At 38.7% G+C, this 900-nt stretch overlaps 1 protein-coding gene across 1 annotated transcript; it reads left to right on the forward strand.

Annotated features, from left to right (window-relative positions):
- Nucleotides 1-7: 7 nt before the first annotated feature.
- On the forward strand, nucleotides 8-412 carry LOC117799827 (14-3-3 protein theta-like; the record flags this gene model as incomplete). The annotated part of the gene is made up of 1 exon (XM_034652330.1): nucleotides 8-412. A coding segment is annotated over one exon (405 nt), but the record flags the coding sequence as incomplete, so codon positions are not given.
- Between the last annotated feature and the right edge of the window lie 488 nt (nucleotides 413-900).

Below are 900 nucleotides of genomic sequence, written 5' to 3' on the forward strand. Positions count from 1 at the left end.
AAAAAATTTTGAGAGTGAAGTTTTCTACCTGAAGATGAAGGGAGATTATTACCGGTACCTGGCTGAAGTAGCATGCAACGATGAGCGGAAAAAGACGATAGAAAGCTCACAGCAAGCTTATCAACAAGCATTTGACATCAGCAAGAAGGAGATGCAGCCTACACATCCAATTCGTTTGGGACTAGCTCTTAATTTCTCAGTGTTTTTCTATGAAATACTAAACAGTCCCGAACAGGCTTGCTCACTGGCTAAAACCGCTTTTGATGAAGCAATTGCAGAACTTGATACACTGAATGAAGACTCCTACAAAGACAGTACCCTCATCATGCAGCTGCTTCGAGACAATTTAACATTATGGACATCTGACAATGCACAAGAAGAATGTGAAACGGACCAACCGGAAAATAACTAAATTTGCACATCGTATGTTTCATCATCATTCTCCTGGCCCTCGACTTTAAAAACCTTTTTACACGTCTCCATTCCTTATTGCTCCACCTGGATTTCCTGTAGCAAAGAAAACCCCCATGCATCTGTAAGGAATCAACAGTTTAGTCTCTTCACACTGCAGCTTTGGGGACTTCATTCCTACATTTTGTGTTTGTCCTGACCTTCCTGGTGTGCGGTTACTGCTGTAGAAAAGTATTAATAGCTTCACTTCACATAAGCAACTTCCAAACACTTGTGTAGAGGACTAAAGTGTATCTGGTATTTAAAGAAAGGTGACAATTGGAACCAGTTTCTGCAAGTGACTGTTTTTGTATTTCATTAAATATATGAAAATGTAGTTAACTGCTGCAATTAAACTGGGTGTTCTGCATTGCTTTTTTATTTTCCAAATGTCCTTTTTTTATTCTCTACGGTAATCTTACACAATTACTATTGTCTGTCTTTAACTAT

This window comes from Ailuropoda melanoleuca, unplaced genomic scaffold, assembly GCF_002007445.2.
Source record: "Ailuropoda melanoleuca isolate Jingjing unplaced genomic scaffold, ASM200744v2 unplaced-scaffold58179, whole genome shotgun sequence".
Classification (NCBI taxonomy): domain Eukaryota; kingdom Metazoa; phylum Chordata; class Mammalia; order Carnivora; family Ursidae; genus Ailuropoda; species Ailuropoda melanoleuca.